Below are 18,552 nucleotides of genomic sequence, written 5' to 3'. Positions count from 1 at the left end.
GGGAAATAAGTATTTGATCCCCTGCTGATTTTGTCCGTTTGCCCTCTGACACAGAAATGACCAGGCTATAATTGGAATGGTAGGTTTCTTGTAGCTGTGAGAGACGGAATAACAACAAACAAACCCTCAAAAGCCCAGTGCCCAAAAGTCAGCGATGGATTTGCATTGTAGTGAGGGAAATAAGTATTCGATCCCCTATCAACCAGCAAGATTTCAGGCTCCCAGGTGTCTTTTCACTATATGCAGGGAACGAGCTGAGATGAGGAACACCCTCTGTAAGGGAGTGCTCCTAATCCCAGCTTGTTACAGTACCTGTATAAAAGACACCTTTCCATAGAAGCAAGCAATCACTTAGCTTCCAAACTCACCACCATGCCCAAGACCAAAGAGCTGTCGAAGGATGTCAGGGACAAGGTTGTAGACCTGCACAAGGCTGGACTGGGCTACAAGACTATCGCCAAGCAGCTTGGTGAGAAGGTGACTATAGTTGGCACGATAACTCGCAAATGGAAGAAACACAAAATAACTGTCAAACTCCCTCGGTCTGGGGCTCCATGCAAGATCTCACCTCGTGGAGTTGCAATGATCATGAGAACGGTGACAAAGCAGCCCAGAACTACACGGGGGGAACTTGTCAATGATCTCAGGGCAGCTGGAACCATAGTCACCAAGAAAACAATTGGTAACACACTACGCCGTGAAGGACTGAAATCTTGCAGTGCCCGCAAGGTCCCCCTGCTCAAGGCAGCACATGTACAGGCCCGTCTGCAGTTTGCCAATGCACATCTGAATGATCCAGAGGAGAACTGGGCGAAAGTGTTGTGGTCAGATGAGACCAAAATCGAGCTCTTTGGCATCAACTCAACTCGCCGTGTGTGGAGGAGGAGGAATGCTGCCTATGAGCCCAAGAACACCATCCCCACCGTCAAACATGGAGGTGGACACATGATGCTTTGGGGGTGTTTTTCTGCTAAGGGGACAGGACACCTTCACCGCATCGAAGGGACGATGGACGGGACCATGTACCGTCAGATCTTGGGTGAGCACCTCCTTCCCTCAGCCAGGGCATTGAGAATGGGTCGTGGATGGGTATTCCAGCATGACAATGACCCAAAACACACAGCCAAGGCAACAAAGGAGTGGCTCAAGAAGAAGCACATGAAGGTCCTGGAGTGGCCCAGCCAGTCTCCAGACCTTAATCCCATAGAAAATCTGTGGAGGGAGCTGAAGGTTCGGGTTGCCAAACATCAGCCTCGAAACCTTTCTGACTTGGAGAGGATCTGCAAAGAGGAGTGGGACAACATCCCTCCTGGGTTGTGTGCAAACCTGGTGGCCAACTACAAGAAACGTCTGACCTCTGTGATTGCCAACAAGGGTTTTGCCACCAAGTACTAAGACATCTTTTGTGAAGGGATCGAATACTTATTTCCCTCACTACAATGCAAATCCATCGCTGACTTTTGGGCACTGGGCTTTTGAGGGTTTGTTTGTTGTTATTCTGTCTCTCACAGCTACAAGAAACCTACCATTCCAATTATAGCCTGGTCATTTCTGTGTCAGAGGGTAAACGGACAAAATCAGCAGGGGATCAAATACTTATTTCCCTCACTGTATGCTTAGGCAATACGTGCAGCAAAGAGGCGGTTCTTTTCTGCCCGTATTGCCTCTGCGAGTTCACGTCCAGCAGTGGTGTTCAGGTTTGTGAGGGGACTAGTATCTGCCCCCCTCCCTTGAACCAGAATTTGGAGTCATCAGTTACCTACTGTGGTGTGTTTAAAGAGTTTTTCGCAGATAAAATCTCTTGGATTCGGGCCGACCTAGCTGGAGACTCCACAATTAATTTGATATCTGAGCTGGAGGTGCCCAACGACTCCTTTTATGTGATTCGACTGGATCGGTTTCAGTCTGTGACTCCTGAGGATGTGGACAAGCTGCTTGGAGCAGTGAGGCCTACCACTTGTTCTCTTGACCCTTGTCCAACGTGGCTTGTTCGATCTAGTAGGGAGGTTGTTGTAGACAGCCTGGTGGAAATCATAAATGCTTTTCTGAGGGAGGGCAGGATGCCTCCTTATCTTAAGGAGGCAATCATTAGACCTCTTCTAAAGAAGCCTGCATTAGATCCCTCAAAGTTGAGCAATTATAGGCCTGTTTCCAACCTCCAATGGCTGGGCAAGGTAATTGAGAGGGTGGTGGCCTCTCAGCTCCAGGCGGTCTTGGAGGAAACTGATTATCTAGACCCATTTCAAACTAGTTTTCAGGTGGGCTATGGGGTGGAGACTGCCTTGCTCGGCCTGATGGATGATCTCCAACTGGCAATTGACAGAGGAAGTGTGACTGTTGGTCCTTTTGGGTCTCTTGGCGGCTTTCGATACTATCGACCATAGTATCCTTCTGGAACGTCTGAGGGTTTTAAAGTGGTTCCGCTCTTACCTCTTGGATAGATTCCAGATGGTGTCGATTGGAGAATGTTGCTCTTCAAAATCTGAGCTTAAGTATGGTATCCCTCAAGGCTCTGTACTTTCTCCAATGCTTTTTAACATCTACATGAAACCGCTGGGAGAGATCATCAGGGGATTTCGAGCTGGGTGTTACCAGTACACTGATGACACCCAGATCTACTTCTCCATGTCAACTTCTTCAGGAGCTGGCATATCCTCCCTAAATGCCTGCCTGGAAGCAGTAATGGGCTGGATGAGAGAGAATAAACTGAAGCTGAATCCAGATAAGACGGAGGTACTTATTGTGCAGGGTCAGAAATCTAGAGATGATTTTGATCTGCCTGTTCTTGATGGGGTCACACTTCCCCAAAAGGAACAGGTTCGCAGTGGGAGTACTTCTGGATTCACACCTCTTCCTGGTTTCTCAGGTTGAGGCGGTGGCCAGGGGTGCTTTTTATCAGCTACGGCTGATACGCCAGCTGCGCCCATTTCTCGAGATCAGTGACCTCAAAACAGTGGTACATCTGTTGATGACTTCCAGACTTGCCTTTTGTCTCTGGGTCATCTCGGAGAGACCATGTTACTCCTTTACTGATGGAGTTACACTGGCTGCCAGTAGGTTTCTGGACAAAATACAAAGTGCTAGTTATAACTTACAAAGCCCTAAACGGCTTAGGCCCTGGGTATTTAAGAGAACGTCTTCTTCGTTACAAGCCCCACCACCCATTGAGGTCATTTGAGGAAGTCCGTCTCCAGTTACCGCCAGCTCGTTTGCTGGATACACAGAGACGGGCCTTCTCGGTCGCTGCCCCGGGATTGTGGAATGCGCTCCCTGCTGAGATACGATCCTCTCCATCTCTGGCAATTTTCAAAAAACACCTGAAAACCCATCTTTTTGCCCAAGCTTTCTCAGCTTCCTAATATTTTTGGGTTTTAATTTCTGGTTATTTTTAAATTTTTAAATTGTTTTTAAGTTGTTGTATATGTTTTTTAACTGGTTTTATGTTATTGTAAACCACCCAGAGATGAAAGTTTTGGGCGGTATACAAATTTGATAGATAAATAAATAATAAATAAATTCGTTGGCCTACCTTCTTTCCTCTTATGGATGTTATGGGCAGGGCATCCAACAACATGAAAACAGTTGCCAAATCATTCTCTCGTATATGAATTGCACTTGAAGGGGTGTGGTTAAGAAAGGGGCCAAGAGTATAGGTTCCTTTACACTACTGTACTTGCTCTGAAGCTGTGGAATAATCTCTTCCCAGAGGTGCTGGGAAGAGATAATTTCCCTCCTTGCCTGCTTTTAAGAGGATCACAAGGAATGTCTTTTCTCTCTAGCATCTGACAATTCCAGCCAGGTTCAGCTGGAAAGGTATATTTACCATCCCCACCCCAGAACACTTTTTTCAAATAGTATGTTAATCTGTACTCTGCCTTGGAAAGGTGGCATACAAATGTCTTAAATAAAGCAATATGATATTCTGTTTCCCTTCTCAGGGGACTTCTCACTTCTCACCAGAAAAAGTTGCTACTTTTCTAGAAAATGGAGCAGAGGTGGACAAGAAATCCTGGAGTCAAAGGGTTCAATACATATATAAAAAGTGCAGGGTGGAGAGTGGGAAATGAGGAAGGATAAGAAAATCCTACCCCCTGCTAACTAAGCAAAGAGGTTCCTTATAAAGTGGCGATTCTCTTATATTTAGCAGGGGGAAAGCAATTGTCTCTATCCAACCCCAGCACAGCATCTTTTCAGTGGCTGTTGCTGGTGTCTGCCTTATGGGTTTTTTTTTAGACTGTGAGCCCTTTGGGGGCAGAGAACCATCTGATATATTTCTCCCTATGTAAATTGCTTTGAGATGTTGAAAAGCAGTAAATAAATATCCATAGTAGTACAACATCAATGACAAGTTAATAAATGTCTCTGATACCAGCATCTTCACTGGTATCACAAGATCTACACTATCACAAGAAGTTAGCAATGTATATCCACTCTAGCTACCCTGACCTAGATGTCTTTAAATGCTAGATATAAATCAAAACCAGAAATGAAAAGATACTACAATCTCGTAATATTGGCATTAGGACCAACATAAAAGGGTGGGTGGGAGGACATTAGGCCAGTACAGTGGCCCACAGAAGTCTGCTTTTATAACAGTCTCAAGATTGAGTCAGGACGAGTTATGCAGATGTGTGTTGATTAGCTCCTGAGGTGCTAGGCACTGATCAGTTGTACTTGGGGCTTCTGGGACAAAGAAGAAATAGTTTTACCCCCAGTTTTCAAAAATATACAAGTAGCCATTTATTATTTTCTATCTCTAGCAGGAATCAAAGCACACGGCCCATTGTTAAGGCAAAGAACAGAAGTAAAAGAAAAACATGGTCGTCTTTATATTAGCAATATGAGAATTATGTTTATATTAGAAATAGAAAATTTGTTTTTATATTGGAACATACTATGATTTTCAATGGTACTTGATAATTTTAAAGCTACCTTACCTTTCTTGTTCTTGTTCCAATAAATTAGTAAATTCATCACTTTTTTCCATGTACTCTGTATGTTTCCTCTTCTCTTCCTCTAGGTCATACAGAGTTTGCCTATGAGATTTTTCTACCATTAAGAGCTGCTCCAGCATCCGTCTATGTGTATCTTTATGCTTTTCAATCACTTTGTCAAGCTAAAAAAAGTAACAAGATGCTCTCACTGCTGTGATTTATATAATATGTATATATATTTGTTTCTCCAACATATGTTGAATTTGATTTAAAGTAGCAATAGTTCCAGCTATGGGAAAAATCACACACACACTCTATGATAGGCATGAAAACGTGTCAGTTTTTTTTTAAATTTCAAAAATATTTTTGAGAAGTGCTATTTTAATTCTGCTGCTTCATTATTGAACAATTTTAAGTTTTATAGTTTTGGAATGCTTGTCTGCATCTGGAGACACCCAGAGGTGTCATCTTGTTTTATAGATTCTTCCCTCATAAACACAAAGCAATCTTATGTTTTTTAACTAAGGTTTAATCAGAAACAACTCAATTTTTCTGTCTCCACCCCCACACTCTCTACAAGATACCCACTGGGACAAACTTCTAATTAATAAAGCATAAAAGACTGCTAGATAGAATATAATACATTCCTCCCCTTTATAACAACCAGAATTGAATTAAATTAAAATTTGGTGACAAAGTCTTGAAGTCTTTTAGGAGATTTGTCACACTCACTTATCCTAATTTTGGGGGGGGGTGTCTGAAGGTAAAGTGTGCCATCAAGTTGATTTCGACTCCTGGTGCCCACAGAGCTCTGTGGTTTTTTTCCCCTTGGTAGAATACAGGAGGAGTTTGCCTCCTCCCACACAGTATGAAATGATGCCATTGGTCATCTTCCTATATCGCTGCTGCCCGATATAGGTGTTTCCTATAGTCTGGGAAACATACCAGTGTGGGGATTCGAATCGGCAACCTTCTGCTTGTTAGTCAAGCATTTCCCCGTTGTGCCACTTAAGGTGGTGGGGTGTCTACTGCTAGCAGTAATGTACTTGTTGGGATGCCATGTTACCTAGTTGCTTGAGTAGCCCTGTGGAGTCTGGAGAAGGGCATGGCAGCCCTCTTCTGAGGCTTTTGTTCCCTTCAGGGGGCATTAGGAATGAGAAGGATCCAGGCTGGTCAGAGGACAAGGCAGGGAGAGCTGTAGGAAACTGCTCTAGGGAGACAGCAAGGTTGGGTGGGGCAGGAAACAGGAAGTAAGGGGGCGGGGCTGGAAGTAATCTTTAAGCCCTGTCAGCTCTGCACTGGGGTATTTAGAGACAAAGCAGCTGATGATGGGAAGCTGCTTCTGAGTATGGGAGCCAGGAGTTCTCAAGGAGAGGGAACTGGCTGGATGCAGCAAGCCAGGAGGAGGACTCAGGTGACAAGCTAACCTCCTCCCCTGGCTGTTCCTGAGGCTGACTTTTTTGGGGGTGCTCTAGTCATTCTGGAGTTAAGAAAGGGCTAGGAGCCCACCTCGTTCCCTGGGAGTCTGACAGTACTTGTGTGAGCAGAATATCATTCTGTAACAGCATTAGGCAAAGAAAAGTAACCTGATCCAGAGCATTGATTGTACTAGCAGACAGCATTGAACGACATGTTGCATGTTAGCTCTTTCACAAGTTTTTCTGTCCCTAGGAGTAGTTCTTTTGCTAGCAGATGCACAACATTGTGAAGCACTGGCACTGCTTAAACACCTTCTTTGAGTGTCACAGTGGATACGTTGTTACCCATTTGGTTCATCAACTGGCTCTCAGTTTAACTTACAATTTCTGTTCCCCAAATTGCACTACTGCTGTTAAGCTTTTGCTTGCAAAACCAGCTGTCAGCAGCAGCGTACAGCATTGTTTGTTTGGAGTAGTGTGATTTCGACTCCTGGCACCCACAGAGCCCTGTGGTTGTCTTTTGGTATAATACAGGAGAGGTTTACTTTTGCTTCCTCCCACGCAGTATGAGATGATGCCTTTCAGCATCTTCCTATATCACTGCTGCCCGATATAGGTGTTTCCCATAGTCTGGGAAACATACCAGTGGGGATTCGAACCAGCAGCCTTCTGCTAGTAGCTGTAAAAGTAGTCATTAATTTCTTCTCCTATTGTTGTTGTACTTCTATCACCCTGTCAGAACTCTTCATTCAACTTTTATGAATCTGTATATGACCATTTTACAGATAACAAACCTGTGAAATGTTTGGACCACTTAGGAAAAGTGCTATGTAATTACTGATAAGCATTGTTCCTTTTCTTTTGCAAAATAAGACAAATCATACAAAGTGGCTCAGTTGCATATTTTATGCAGATTGCAGAATTCGGCTTATCTTGATGCAGAACCTGGATTTTTTCAGCGCAGGACCTTTATGTTTTATCATTTCCTAAATGTCTGCCTGGAGGTGGTAATGGGCTGGATGAGGGATAACAAACTGAAGTTGAATCCAAACAAGACAGAGGTACTGACTTTGCGTGGGGTGGGTGGGGGGACTGGACCCGAGAGATGGTTTAGATCTGCCTGTTCTGGATGTGGCTACACTCCCCCTGAAAGATCATGTATGTAGCTTGGGAGTGCTCCTGGATCCAAAACTTGCTTTGGTTTCTCGAGGCAGTGGCCTAGAACAACTTTTTTCAGCTACACCCATTTCTAGAAGTAAATTACCTTAAGATAGTGGTGTATATGCTGGTAATCTCCAGGCTTGACTACTGTAGTGCACTCTACATGGGGCTGCCATTGCATGTAGTCCGGAAACTACAATTGGTACAGAATGCAGTAGCCAGACTGGTCTCTGGAACAACCTGAAGGAACCATATAGCACCAATTTTAAAATAAGTGCACTGGCTGCCGATATGTTTCTGAGTGAAATACAAAGTGCTGGTTATCACCTATAAAGCCCTCAATGGCTTGGGTCCAAGGTGTTGTTTACTTACTTAAGAGAGTGCCTTTTCTGTCATGAACCCTGTTGCTTAATAAGATCATCTGGATAGGTCTGGTTATGGTTGCCGCCAGCTTGTTTGGTGGCGACTCGGGACCGGGCCTTTTCTGTGGCTGCCCCAGAGCTTTGGAATTTGCTCCCTGTCAAAATAAGAACATCTCCATCTCTGTTTGCTTTTAGGAATACTTTCAAGACACACCTGTTTTATTAAGCTGTTAAATGAATTTAATTTGATGCAGAATCCTGACCAAGAGCCCCTGGTGGTACAGTGGTAAAACTGCCGCCCTGTAACCAGAAGGTTGCAAGTTCAATCCTGACCAAGGGCTCAAGGTTGACTCAGCCTTCCATCCTTCCAAGGTCGGTAAAATGAGTACCCAGAATGTTGGGGGGCAATATGCTAAATCATTGTAAACCACTTAGAGAGCTTCCAGCTATAGAGCGGTATATAAATGTAAGTGCTATTGCTATTGCTATTGCTATTTAATGTAATTGTTGTTTAATGGTGTTTAATCCCATTAAGTGATGTTAACTTTTTATTCTGTGAAATTTTGTTTTTAATTGTGTTTACTCTTTTTATATTAAATTGTGTACACTGCCTAGAGATGGATAAATCAGGTGGTATATAAATATGATAAATAATAAATATAGTTCTATTTATACTCAGAGGTACTATGCATTACCTTCTATTGTGTTAATTCAGGATTCTTAAATGGCAAGGTAAAACTGAAGCTCAGGCCTCCGGTTTTTTTGTCTAATTAAACAGATTAGGAACATAGGAAGCTGCCTTTATACAAGCCAGTCCATCGGTCCATCTAGCTCAGTATTGTCTATTCTGACTGAGGGTGGCTGTTCAAGGTTGCAGGCAAGAGTCTTTCCCAGCCCTACTGGGAGATGCCAGAGATTGAACCTTGCTGCATGGAAGCACATGCTCTACCATTGAGCAATGGCACCATCCCCTAAGGGAATATCTTTCAGTAGGCAGTGCTCATGCTTAGTGATGCAAACCCTGCTTAGCAAAGGGGACAATTCATGTTCACTGCCACAAGACCAGCTCTCCACCTTTTTGTTCGCTTGCACGTGAAGTGCCCTAGAGTCAGGACCACTTTCTACAGGTCATACCTCCTAACTTTAAATTATTTATGATGATGATAATTTAAATAGTTGAAGAATAATTTTCGATTCTCATGGATAAGATTGTGTTCGTACAATAATATTGATTTTCCTCCAAGTGTATTGTCTCTCTCTTGGAAACTTCCCTCCCGCTTTGGCTAAACACTTAATTAATGGAGTGTTGTCTGCCGAACCATGTTGTTTATGGACTTTTTGTCCATTCTGTGAAGGAAAGGGGCTCAGTTCCATGTAATTATTAGTTTCAGCTTCCTTATGAAGTGGTGAAAGTTCTTTGCTGCTGTTGTTGTTACACTAATGAGTTGAATAAGGGCCTAATGAAGGGAAACATAAAATAGAACAGATTTCCCTCATTCTGTATTGTTTTGACAGAGCTGCAAGCCCTTCGACCAAGACAGTCTAGACTTCATAGTTTGTTAGAGAGTATGTTCTTGTTGGATTGTATTTTCTTTTAATCTGAAACTTATATATTTGTTTTTTCTTCTCCTTGGGGAAAAAATTGTCTAGAATATCCCATAAATTAGAGGTCAGAGTGAATTAGTATTAACAGAAAATCAGGCTAAAGGGGTGTGTGTGTTTGTATTGGCATTTGAACCTCAGTGACACATGTGGTTCATATTCTTCTGGGGTAGTTTGGGGCTACAACACAATCATAGCAAGATTTTAAAGTTGCCATTAGTTCAGTCCCAGAGCTCTAAATATATTTTGAGATTGGCTGTTTCCTAGGGTAAGAGGACAAGGAGGAGATGGTATTCATAAAAGCCCCAAACCAGCATTAGTCTCATGCCCAGAAGGGGATATTAGTCTATCTGAAGGCAACTTCCTATCTCAAGCTGAAAATCATTATATGAATAGAAATACAGATTCAGATAAGCTATGAGAGCAAAAGTCTAATGCACAAATCTTCCTCAGTAGCAGCCCAAGACCTCCATGCACTTGAAGCAGGATGCCAGATGCCACTTTTCTGCCCATACGTGCTGCCTTTTTTTGCTGCAGCAGCAGCTGCAGAACCTGCTGCCACTTCCTTAGATATGCTCACAAATGTACAGCAACACCCACCACTTTCTCTACCTCCTCCTCCTCTACAGTAGAGATACTTGCTGCCACCAGTACTCTCTGGCTTGATGTGCATTCTCTTACCTCCCCTGTGTGCTGCTGAAAGGCAAGTGTGGAAATGGAAATGAGGTACAGGAGGTGTTCTGTAGAGCATCTGCTGTCTTCTGTGGAAAGGACGATATGGTACTGAAGATTCTGTGGAGTACTTCTTGTGCTCTGTTGCCCTCTTTATCATTTCCTCTTCCCTACTATTCATTACTAGCCCAATGAAGGTGGTAAGGAGGTCCATGCTGGGCTAGGAGAAAGAGGTGGCAACAATGGCAGAGTACTGTTCTGGGGTGACTCTTTGCAGCAGACCCTCTCCAATGATGACAACTGCCGTGAGCCCTCTAATTTTTTCATCTCTGTACGGAATGAATTTTGTTCTGGGCAGCAGTATCAAGGCACCGTGTGTGCACATGCATTCAGAGTGGGGCTTTCCTAATTCAACCTGAGCAGGATCTAAAATTAACTGAGTGGACATCAGAAAACTTGTGAGCAAGTGCACTTGCGCACACCTTTGAGGGAACCGTGGTGACAAGTGGCAGAGGGAGGCAGGTGAGATGGGTGGGGCAGCAGGCTCCCCAGAAATCTGACACTTGGGGTGACTATCTCAACTCACAGAAGGGCCCACCCCTGCTCTCCCTTGCTGCATTAGATTGAATGCACAATTTCTTTATTTAGAGAATACTAATCAAAGTGTTTATAAATAAACTGATTTTATTGCATTTAACTTAAGATCCAGGGCTGTGTTTAATAATTTTGAGGGGGGAAAGACTCCAGCATAGAAATGCATCTTATCTTGTCCAAGACAAGTGGTATGCACATCTATCACCTGTCTCAGGATCCATTTAGTACTCAAAGGGAACTAGAAAGCACATTCATCATGAAAGATAGGAGAGTTATTCACAAAAAATGGGGAAACTTTCCTGTTCGTACAGAAACAGTATCTTGAGGGAGTAATATACAATTCCCTCTAGAGCCTAAAATGTGGATTGGCCTGTGCTCCTAAGAGTGAGTGAGTGTGTGTGTGTGTGTGTGTGTGTGCGTGCTGTTCTGCTGCTTTTCAATATAAAGTTAAAAAAGCAGTTACATAGCAAAAGCTATAAGAAAATTGATGAGAAGATGGTTCCTTGTCCCAAAGAAATACAAGACACCAGCAACAATCACTGGAGGTAGTCATAGGGACAATTGTTGTCTCTCTGCTAAATAGAAGAAAGCTGTCTCTTTGATCTGATAGCCAGGGTTAATAAGTTTTCCTGTCACATGCTGTGTGAAACAGCCCTTTGTTGAGCATTTAATCATATGTTTAATTAGTTAATGATATCATTGTTTGCTGTACAGGTGATTCTTAGCCCCAGAATGAAAGCCACAAAAATCTGTTAGGAGACATGTTTAATTGGCCAAATTGTAATGGTCAGGGAAAATGGAAAGAGAGCCAGCTCTTAGCTGCATAACTCACTGGTATTCAAGCAATTTACTGCTAAACTATGCTCTCTGTCAATGTCTGCTGCTAAGATCCAAAGCCATGTACTTCGAAGTAAGTTGTACTGAGAAAAAACTGACCAACATCCAGATCATGTCTTTACCAACATGCCAGGGTTTTCCGATGTGTGAGGGGTGATGGTGGCACTTTTTTGTGATCTCTCCCTTTGCAACTGCTTATGCCTCCCAAAATTTAGTTCCTCAGGGTTTCCCAGTCCACAGAAAGAACTGTGAGAGGTACAGGTTGGAAGTTGCTGGAAATTCCTCCTCTTCCCTCACACAATGAAAGATCCTGGTGTGTTGAAGGAGGGTTAGTCTGGATGTCAGTCATTCATACAATACTTTAAAGACTCTGTATATAGACAAGTACTATATACGCTTCCTCATAAAAAGTTCTGTGAAGAGTTGCATTGTCACCTTAAGTGCTGCAGCGGAGAAATGCTTGACTAACAAGCAGAAGGTTGCCATTCAAATGCCTGCTGGTACTATATCAGGCAGCAGTGATATAGGAAGATGCTGAAAGGCATCATCTCATACTGCAGGGACGAGGCAATGGTAAACCCCCTCCTATATTCTACCAAAGAAAACCACAAGTCTCTGTGGGTGCTAGGAGTTGAAATCGACTTGACAGCACAATTTACCTTTACCTTACTGTAATGAAAGTTGGTCCAAGGGTGGAGGGAAAGGATGTATTGAGTTACACTGTTATCCTAAGCATGTTTACTGGCAGTATCAACTGAAATCAATATTGCTTGCTTCCAAATGAGAAAGGTTCAACTGGTGCATTTCTTTCTATAAACCGAATTTTCAATGAAATATTGCTCCATTAATAATGGTGTATGTTTTCTGTGTGCAAAAGATCAATCCCATGGTGGGATCCAAGGGAAATGTTGTCTGAAAGGCCTGAGCATGTGGTTGGTTCTGAAACCATCAACATTTCAGCAAGCTTAAAAGAAGTTCTTTTCATTTTTTAGGTAAAATAGAAAGGAAACCAGTGTTGACAACCATACCTTTTGAATGTTATGGAAACTGATGCAGTAAGATACCACTTCTACTTATTCTAACTGTCAAAAATAGGAAAGGCATGGTTGGGTCTTTTTGGCCTGTTATTAGAGTCCTCTAGCCAAAGCTGTGTGAATTCCACAATTGCAACCCTCAAGTGTGAAACTTGGTATTGAACAAACATTTAACATCTTGAAAAAGTCAGCCTCTCTCTCTTCCTCTCTCCCTCTCTCCCTCCCTCTGTTTTTTAAGAATGTTTCCAGCCCTTATGGCTGTGAAGATAGGCTTGAAAATATGTTCACACAATGCTTGGTGATAGACTGGAAACTATCCCGTGGTCAGGGTGTAGGACTTTAACGTCACATATAGCCTTTTACACCTATCCATCTATATGAAAACAAAGGATGAATGCTAGCATCTATTTTTCTGAAGACCTATTCAGCTCTAGTAACACAGATCTGGGACATAGTTTTACAAATTATGAATATTTATACAGGTGAAACTCGGAAAATTAGAATATTGTGCAAAAGTCCATTAATTTCAGTAATGCAAATTAAAAGGTGAAACTGATATATGAGACAGATGCATTACATGCAAAGCGAGATAAGTCAAGCCTTAATTTGTTATAATTGTGATGATCATGGCGTACAGCTCATGAAAACCCCAAATCCACAATCTCAGAAAATTAGAATATTACATGGAACCAAGAAGACAAGGATTGTAGAATAGAACAATATCGGACCTCTGAAAAGTATAAGCATGCATATGTATTCAGTACTTGGTTTGGGCCCCTTTTGCAGCAATTACTGCCTCAATGCGGCGTGGCATGGATGCTATCAGCCTGTGGCACTGCTGAGGTGTTATGGAAGACCAGGATGCTTCATTAGCGGCCTTCAGCAATTCTGCATTGTTTGGTCTCATGTCTCTCATCCTTCTCTTGGCAATGCCCCATAGATTCTCTATGGGGTCAGGTCAGGCAAGTTTGCTGGCCAATCAAGCACAGTACACTGTATACTTTTCAGAGGTCTGATATTGTTCTATTCTTCAATCCTTGTCTTCTTGGTTCCATGTAATATTCTAATTTTCTGGGATTGTGGATTTGGGGTTTTCATGAGCTGTACGCCATGATCATCACAATTATAACAAATTAAGGCTTGACTTATCTCGCTTTGCATGTAATGCATCTGTCTCATATATCAGTTTCACCTTTTAATTTGCATTACTGAAATTAATGGACTTTTGCACGATATTCTAATTTTCCAAGTTTCACCTGTATACCGCCTTTCAACAAAAGTTCCCAAAGCAGTTAACATAAAAATAAATAAATACATTTTCCTAATACCAAGCAGAAGGTTTGTTTTCTCAGCCACAGGGAAAAAACAAGGACTATTTAGGAGAGATCTCCTTGGATGTATAAAACACTGCATCACTTATCAAAATTGAAGAAGATTGGGGCTCCTCAAAACTTCTAGTAATCCAGTTAGCTTTAATACATGGAGAAGGGATTCAGCGATACAGAACAACCTGTAGGAGTTCTAGCAAATTAGAATTATCAAGTGATAAGAGCAGGGATGCTGCAAGTTGGCTTTTCCAAAACAATTAGGTATTGGGGTGAATGTTGACTTTTCCCACAGAAATATACTTCTCTTTCTCACATTTGACTGCATACCCCTTTGCTGTTAGACTGTTTCATATGATAGGTGTGAGAGAGAAAGAGCGGGTGGGGGATGATCACTGTGCTAGTTTATCCATCAGTTGTGGATCATATGAATGGGTAAACAATTGCTTAAATCTTTGCTGCTGAGGAGGAACGAGCTGAATTGGCATCAGGTGAGAACTTGAAATTCTTAATTATTTCAAAACCAGGTTGTCTACTTTGTTTTATACTTCATTATAAGAGAGGAGAAAGCCTAAATAATTATCCCAGTCTTAAAACTGGAACCAATATGCACATAAAAAGAGCTTGGTAATTATTAATTGACAAACCTGTCATACTGTTAGTTTCTCCTGAGAAACTAGAATAGCAGTGATGGTGGGGGCCAGGCATATGGGGTATATTGCCAGAGGATTGTGTGGAAGTCCATATGGTACTTTGTCTCTTTTCTGCACTCCAGTTGCACTGATGCTATTTTCCCCTTTTCATAAATATTTCACATCATCAACAAAATAAATCAATATTGATCTTCATAATTTTAAATGGAATTTGGAAACAGTCTGCAGGGTATTTATCTGCCTCTTTTGGTTCCAGAACTTTAGTAGGTACGAGGGATCTCTACCATTTTGACTATTCTCAGTATGTTTACCTCTGCCTTTGATGTTGCCAAATTAAGTAGTGCTAGAAATGCTTTTGCTGCCACATAATGTTAGGAAGAAAACATTTGTATAATATATGCAAGAAAGAAGTCCAAATTAGTTTTTGGAATTTTGTGGGGAGGCAGGACTTGTTCCTTGGATAATTTCCATTCTTTCTCAGAGCTTCAGTGACCTAATACCCACAGGGTTTTAAAAAGGGATTAACCTCTATAACTCAACCTCACCTCATTTTGGTCATAACTATAGTGCTACAGTTTCAGTTTTTTCAAATGAATCTTGACCTATTTGCTCAACATTGTTTTTTTATATGTGGAATGAACTTCTATTGTTATGTTTCTTTCTGAATTCTGGAATGAAGTTGATAGAAGAATTCTATTCATGACATTTTTTATTGTGAGCTGTAATGAACCACATACCAGAAGCATGTGTGTCTGAGTAAGGAGAGAAGTATTTGGGAATATTGGTTCAGATTTTCTTCTTGTTCATTTTTGCCATTGTCCAAATTGCTTCACCAAACCCCTTTCTTGTTCATCAGCACCTTAATATTAGGTATGTTATTTGTAACACAAATTCAGTTATTACTTTTGCTTCTGTGACTGCTCTTCACTGCATGTAGAGTGAATGCCTGAACTGGAAAATCCCTGCCCTTAGTTTTATTGTGGGTTTTTTAAAAAACATAAGATCTCCTGTAACCCTGAATTTTGAAATACTTCCATATCCAGGGTTAGGTGAAATCCCATGTCCTGCCTTCAAATAAAAGATGAATCTCCAAGTTGAGGACTTACTTTCTATGCAGGTAGGGCTGGAGCAGGGGAGGAATTATGCAAGTCTGTGGCTGTATCCCACCACACACTGAGGTGAAAAGAGAGGGCAGTAATGTCCAAAAAGCTGCACTCTTGTTTACTGAGCTTCTTGTGTGTTCCAGAGATGCTAAGCCTGCTTATTTACATGATCACTTATGCCAGGATGAAACAGGTGAGTGAAGTGCCCTTGATTTTGCTAGGGGCTCCCTACTGCCTGCAGGTTCACTTTAGCTTTTGGTTCACCCCTGGAATCTGCAGATAAATTAGCAACTGAAATGACAATAAGTTGTTATCCCAGAATAATCATTATGTATAACAGGACCAGAATTGTGCAGCAAAGAAAGCTACGTTGCATACCAAGTGTCTGATTCAGCCTACTCAGTTTGCCAATCCTCAAGCCCTGAAAGCATGACCAGTTCAAACTAAACACAAGTAGGGATCATCCATCAAGTATGGAACATCTCAAGGAAGCATGAAATGGACAAACATTGAAACCAAGGATTAATTGATTCATAACTGGGTAAATTAATTGGGAAAATAAATAATTGGATAATTGATTAAACTGGGTAAAGTAAAGTGCGGAAGAGTGGGTTAAAAACATTTTTAGAAGTGTGACTGATGGTCCCTTAGGATCCTCATATATATAGTGGGCTTTTGAATTCATTGCCTGCCTTGACATCTTAACCAGCTGGCCACAAGGTTTGAATTTATCTCTTTGAAAGGAAAAGATGCCTTCAAAGCAGAAACGTCTCAGTTTTGTATTGGTGATTTAAAACATTATTTTGCTCTGCTGGCATTTGCCCTTGGTTTAAACCAATTAGGCTAGTTCCCTTTGATGCATGGGGCTGTAGGGTTAATCCTTGCATGCATACGTTGTCCTTTAAGCATGCACTATACATACCTCTCCCATGGGTTTTTCATAGATATCCTCCTGCCATAGTGTAGCCTTGGCTTGTATAGCATCCCGTTGAAGAGCCTCAAGGACCTTTTTTGGAGTAACAAAGCCATATTGTGCTTCAAGTAAAGCCAGGTTAATTTTTTCAGCCTTTAAAACTCCTATGACTTCATCCTGAGCCTGCAATAACACAGAGTACTCCAGTGAGGTTCTTTTTGGGTATCAGAAGTTTGAAATAAGCTCATTGAATTTGTTCTTACATTTGATATGTATATTTTAAAATATAGTTCTTTGTATGAATGACCTTTACTCTTTACTTCTGTTAGCAGTAGTTAAATTATTTATTTATTTATTTATTTGCTTTCTATACCGCCCTTCCAAAAATGGCTCAGGGCAGTTTACACAGAGAAATAATAAATAAAAATAAGATGGATCCCTGTCCCCAAAGGGCTCACAATCTAAAAGAAACATAAGATAGAAACCAGCAACAGTCACTGGAGGTACTGTGCTGGAGGTGGATAGGGCATTTGCATGTGGCAAATGTCCTGAGTAATTGAGGAAAGAAAATGTTTTCCTTATTCAAATGAGAACAATATAAGGATGGTATAAAAATATGTTAAGAAATAAAATAGAAATAAAATGTAAGTGTTTATAAAAATTATTTGAACCTTCACCCCATCAGTGTCTTCCACTGGGCCATAGCCCTGTGGTAGAGCATCTGCTTTGCATGCAGAAAGTCCCAGCTTCAGTCTCTGGCATTTCCAGGTAAGGCTGGGAAAGACACCTGCCTGCAACCCTGGAGAGCAGCTGCCAGTCAATGTTGACAATCTAGAGCTAGATGGATCAAGGAGTCTGACAGCTTCCTAATATCTTCCACTGCATCCTTTATTCTCTTACCTCAGAGTATTGTCTCCAGTGTTCCCTTTAACAGGAAATCACAGATGTTGTTGACTACAACTCCCAGGATCCTCAGCTGCAGTGGCCTTCAGCTGGGAATACTGGGAGTTGTAGTCAACAGCATCTGGGATTCTCTGTTACAGGGAACACGTATTGTCTCCATCTCCTTCTTTGTTGGTTGCTCTTAGTTTCAGCCCATCCCTTTGGCTGCCAAATTATGGTACTTTGTGGAAATACAGCCCTAAAAACAGGCTGTAAAGTAAGAGGGGAATGCCAGCCCCACACCCCCTTTTATATTCCCTTTACATATGTCTTGATGTTCACTGAGGAGAAGGGAGGACAGATAATGCATCCCTTCTTGGAAAACATGTGCTTGTTCTAAATGAACCAGTTTTGCAAGTAGAAACCATCTTAAAGGTATTGGCAGCTGTTTTAGATGTTCATGTCATTCATACCTCCTGTGGGAAACTTAGGAACATGGGTACAAAGTCGCCCTTTGTTGTTTTAAATCAAGCCAGAAGCTGCCTGCTACTATTGTTACATATACATGTTTGTGCACTGAAGCCAGCGAGGTATACAGTGCTGAGGATGTGACCTTTTCATAGTGTGCATTCCAATAGCATGCAATAATGGCAGCTCTTTAAAACAAGATTAATTGGCCTTAAAGTTGGCAGAGTGATCCGTGTATGTTTGTGATTACCTATACAATACATGTTCCGTCCACATGGCCTCGATTTTTTCAAAATAATAATAATTATATTAAAGAAGTTGGATTTCAAGTGTCATAGCTTAGATCCCTCAAAGCCCTTGGAAGAAGAAGCAGGCCCTTTAAAGTGTCTCAGTCATATCAGATGCTCATAAGAAATAACCTTGTAAATTCAAGGCTCATATGTTTAGCTAGATTCTGCTTCGATATGCTCCGACATGTCCAAACATAAACATGGGTTGTCTAATTTTTAAAGAGTCAGTGCACAATCCAGCTACAGCCAAGCAATTTTAAGTCTCATTGATGGTAATGAAACCAATGGGAGATAGAAATGCTTA

General features: G+C 41.7%; 2 protein-coding genes across 7 annotated transcripts in view; one reads left to right on the top strand and one right to left on the bottom strand.

The window, feature by feature from the left end:
* CMSS1 (cms1 ribosomal small subunit homolog) overlaps window positions 1-18,552 on the top strand; it is a 308,145-nt gene that overhangs the window by 82,988 nt on the left and 206,605 nt on the right. The gene's annotated exons all lie outside the window — the stretch shown is intronic.
* Window positions 1-18,552, bottom strand: part of FILIP1L (filamin A interacting protein 1 like) — a 260,129-nt gene that overhangs the window by 78,760 nt on the left and 162,817 nt on the right. For both annotated transcript variants that reach the window (XM_053308843.1, XM_053308842.1), the window contains 2 exons: window positions 16,618-16,791; window positions 4,938-5,116 (listed from right to left, as the gene is read on the bottom strand). In XM_053308843.1, coding sequence (XP_053164818.1) covers window positions 4,938-5,116; window positions 16,618-16,791 — 353 coding nt within the window. The remainder of the gene's footprint in view (window positions 1-4,937; window positions 5,117-16,617; window positions 16,792-18,552) is intronic.

Source organism: Hemicordylus capensis, chromosome 3 (assembly GCF_027244095.1).
Source record: "Hemicordylus capensis ecotype Gifberg chromosome 3, rHemCap1.1.pri, whole genome shotgun sequence".
Classification (NCBI taxonomy): domain Eukaryota; kingdom Metazoa; phylum Chordata; class Lepidosauria; order Squamata; family Cordylidae; genus Hemicordylus; species Hemicordylus capensis.
This window is presented reverse-complemented; position numbering and strand designations above follow the sequence as displayed.